Source organism: Malania oleifera, chromosome 5, assembly GCF_029873635.1.
Source record: "Malania oleifera isolate guangnan ecotype guangnan chromosome 5, ASM2987363v1, whole genome shotgun sequence".
NCBI classification, from domain to species: domain Eukaryota; kingdom Viridiplantae; phylum Streptophyta; class Magnoliopsida; order Santalales; family Ximeniaceae; genus Malania; species Malania oleifera.
The window spans coordinates 83,268,500-83,272,982 of record NC_080421.1 but is presented as its reverse complement, the minus strand read 5'-3'; the positions used below and the strand labels follow the sequence as shown (position 1 = coordinate 83,272,982).

Here is a 4,483-nt window from a genome sequence, read left to right as displayed (position 1 = left end):
GATTAAAATGGATTTTGTGTTATTTACATATATATGTTTTTATATGGGTTTAAAATGCCAGCCATGAAATTTATGTTTTTAGAGCCTAGGATTGTGTATATAGTTATGTATATGTGAAAGTAAATGAATGAAAGTGAAAATGAATTTTCTAAGGAAGTAAGGAAGGAAATGTATTTTCAGTATATAAATGTTAAATTTTGGTTGGCTTATTTTTTTTAAGGAATGTATATGAATTTTACTGTTAAATTGTGTGGCATGAGATTCTGTGTAAATATATGTTAACTATACGAGATGCAAAGCTTTATGAATAAAAATGATATGGACAATGTTGCTTGCATATGTTAAATGCAATCATGTAATTGAAAGACAGCTGAAAGACAACCATGTTAGCAGATTCTTACGCGTTTCTATGTGGAAACTAACTGCAGCAGATTCTAGCGCATTTCTATGTGGAAACTAATAAATAATAGCTAAAGATCAGCTGTAGTAAGAAGGAATGAAATAAAAATGTCATGCAATGAAATGACAATGCAATGAAATGAAATGTGAAATGTAAATGATACAAATGAGAAAGAGTTATTTAAAGTGAAACGAAATGCAAAGTTAAGCTATGACCATGAATGAATGTGTATGAATGAATAATGATAGAAAGAATGATGTATTATGATATTAGAAGTACGTATGTATGTAGCACATGTTAGGATTGGGCGAGGCAGACTCTTCGCCTAAGGGCTTGCTGAGTAAGGTGAGTGCACTAGTAGCTTCAGATGTGGCAGTAGTTGCATAACGTACTAGGGCAGAGGGAACCTACTTGGATGGGCGAGTAGATTTCCCTATCCTTAAGGCTTTTTTCAGGTAAACTATTATTGAATGTGTGAGTACGAGATTAATCTAGCACTTGAGGGCTTACTGAGTAAGGTGAGTGCCCTGGTATGTTTTAGTTGTGACCTTAGGGTTACTTAAGTATCAAAGTAGAGGGGTGCTACTTGTATGGCTGAGTAATCACCCCTATCCTTAGGTAATCTCGTGAGTTAAATATTTACATGTGATTGTGTAGGTTTAGAAAACGATTTCAATGTTACATGATGATTTGGAAATGAAATTAAAATGATGTCTATTTACCTCATGTTGGCCACACGCTCTTTTAATATATATGTTTCTTTCCTTACTGAGATGTGTCTCACCCGAATATGAATGTTTCTTTTTCTAGACATCCTTGAGGTCGGGCTTAGGAGCTCGAGGATATTTTTAGAATTTTTGGAGGACTATATAAAGAAACATGGTATATGTTGATAATATTTTGGTGATGTATATGTTATGTTATAAGTCTTTATATTTTAAGTCTGTGGAGAAAAGAATGTTTGTGGACATACTGGAATGTTATGAAATTATGTATTTATGGAAATGCAGGCGAATGGTTGGATTTTATGGATTTCTAGTTAGGATATAGTAAACTTTGGTATTATGGAATGTTGGTATTATAAAACTATGTTTATGGAGATTATGTTTGTGTTTTCCGCTAGTTGTGTATGTTATGGATTATGATTTATTAGGATATTATCAGGTATAATGCATCGAAACCAGGTTTATAGGTTCGAGGCATTACATTATGGTATTAGAACAAAGATTTTAGGATTTTGAGGATTTAGGAAATGATTTATACCAGAGTATAGGAATAAGTTAGGATGAAAATAGGAGATGAATAGGTTAGGTATTGAGAAATAGGTTTGGTGTAGGGAAATATAGGAATGTGTTTTGTAATTTAGAGGCGAAAATACGTCGACGATTTCCTGTGATTTTTCTGAAGCAGTTGATGGCCTAAAAAAAGCCACGGTAAACCTTAGATGTTTTTGTTTTTGAATTGTGAGACTGGTCCTTATATGGAGATTTTGGATATTTATTGGATTTAAGTTAATTATTATGATATTTGGAATTATGATATGGAAATCTTTTCTTTTCTTTATCCTATTTTCAGGATGGACTCTAGAGATGAGAAAATAGAGGCTGAATGAAGGGAGGATTCAGTGACCTCAAGTGAGGAAGAAATAGATACCTCTAAGGTGCTGCGAGGTATCGTCCAACAAGTTAAAGTAGAAATGAAGAAGGAACCCAAGGAACAGAATTGTCCGCCTGCAGGATAGGGCTGCAGTATTAAGGAATTTATGAAGATGAACCCTCCAGCCTTTACAAGAGGACCTGATTCGGTGGCAAGGGAGAATTGGGTACAGGAGATGGAGGAAATTATGACTGTACTCGATTGCATGAACGAGCAGAAAGTCCAATACGCTGCTTTCAAAATGACAGGAGAGGCGAAGCGCTGGTGGCTTTCTGCGAAGCTACTAGAGGAACAGAGGGTCATAAAGATAGCTCTTACCTAGGAAAGATTCGAGGAGCTATTCTTTGACAGGTATTTTCCTTCATCTGTCAGAGAGGGAAAGATAGAGGAATTCACCAATTTGACCCAAGGATACATGACAGTTGTGGAGTATGCGGCTATTTTTGTGGAACTGTCGTGTTTCACTCCATTTATGATCCCAAATGAAGTAAGGAAAGCCAGGAAATTTAAGAAAGGCCTGAGGTGCAGAATCTACGAGCTGGTGGTCGGGTTTCAGGTCCAGAGTTTTTCAGAATTAGTTGATAAAGCCTCGGTGTTGGAGAAGAGTATCCAGATAAGCACTAAGCCTTCAGAGCAGAAGAAGAGACCTGCACCATTTGGTTTCTAGTCTAAGGCCAGTCAGGGGTCAGTGAAGAAAGGGAAAGAAGCAATGGGCTCTATATGCCCAAAGTGTGATAAGAGGCATAGGGGCAAATGCTAGTATGGCACTCCGAATTGCTACAAGTTCGGTAAGCCAGGGCACCACAGGAAAGATTGCTGAGAACCCTTGCCTATGGTAGCAGTAGATACCATTTACACGAGGTGGTTCGCCTCGACTGTATACACTTCGAGCTAAGGAGGATGCCATCAGAGAAGCAGGTATGATAATTTTATTTAATGGAAAATGATTGAATGATTTATATGAAGGGATATATATTGAATTCTTATGATGGTAGTTAGCTAATAAATTTAAGTAATGTGAAAGCATGATTACTTAGTAAAATTTCGAGGACAATTTCTTAAGGAGGGGAGAATGTAACGAACCAGAAATTAAAGTTAATAGAAAATATGATAAATGAAATGGATTAATGGGTAAAAGGAGAAAAGGAAGAATTTTTAAGAAAATAACAGGCCTCATTGACGAATGTCCTATATTCGCCGATGAGTGTCCTTCTAAGCTCATTGACGAAGTTTGTTTCTCGTCAACGAAGGAATCCTGAGAGAGTAAATTGAAACTCTGAATTTCGTCGATGAAGGTATCTTCTCGTTGACAAAGCCTCTATAGCGCCTCGTCGACGAATCAACGTGTCTCGTCGATGAAGCCCTGTCTATAAATAGGTTGTTCTTCATTTTTTTTAGCGTAAAATCACGAACCTTCTCCACACACACACACACACTCTCTCTCTCTCTAAAAATGATCTCCTAGCCTTCTCTCTTCAATTTCAGGCTGAATTTGACCCGAATTGACGATCTGGAACCGCCACGTGGCTCATAGGATCATTCTCTTCAAGGCTATAAGAACTAGTCATTGGGTTGTGAGGTTTGAAAAACCTCCCAAAATTAGGGTAAGTGAGTTATTTTGGGATTTACTTAAAGAATGTTGTTATTTGGAGCCTAGAAAGTAGTAAATAAGTATTTTTCTTAAGATTTGAGTTGATTGGAATTTATTTTAATTAAGTTAGGATTTTTGGATTCAGGGTCCAAGTGAACGCTGCTAGTATCAGTATGGGGATCCTGCTAGCGTAGTTTGAAAGTCAGGTAAGGGGGAAATTTATGTATTAAATCAGGTTTTTCATGGATTAAAATGGATTATGTGTTATTTACATATATATGTTTTTATGTGGGTTTAAAATGCCAGCCATGAAATTTATGTTTTCTGAGCCTAAGATTGTTTATATAGTTATGTATATGTGAAAGTAAATGAATGAAAGTGAAAAGGAATTTTCTAAGGAAGTAAGGAAGGAAATGTATTTTCAGTATATAAATGTTAAATTTTAGTTGGCTTATTTTTTTTAAGGAATGTATATGAATTTTACTGTTAAATTGTGTGGCATGAGATTCTTTGTGAATATATGTTAACTATACGAGATGCATGTTAAGTGAGTAAAGCTTTATGAATAAAAATGATATGGACAATGTTGTTTGTGTATGTTAAATGCAACCATGTAAATATAGGACAGCTGAAAGATAGCCACGTTAGCATATTCTAGCGCATTTCTATGTGGAAACTAACAAATGATGGCTAAAGACCAGATTTAGTATGTAGGAATGAAATGAAAATGTTATGCAACAAAATGACAATGGAATGAAAATGTAATGAAATGAAATGTGAAATACGAATGATACAAATTGAAAAGAGTCACTTAAAGTGAAACGAAATGCAAAGTT

At 35.5% G+C, this 4,483-nt stretch overlaps 1 protein-coding gene across 1 annotated transcript; it reads left to right on the top strand.

The window, feature by feature from the left end:
* Nucleotides 1-2,168: 2,168 nt before the first annotated feature.
* Nucleotides 2,169-2,723, top strand: LOC131156024 (uncharacterized). Its single transcript, XM_058109477.1, has 2 exons — nt 2,169-2,320; nt 2,408-2,723. The coding sequence occupies exons 1-2, from the start codon at nt 2,169-2,171 to the stop codon at nt 2,721-2,723; spliced, it is 468 nt and encodes a 155-aa protein (XP_057965460.1).
* The last annotated feature ends 1,760 nt before the right edge of the window (nt 2,724-4,483 follow it).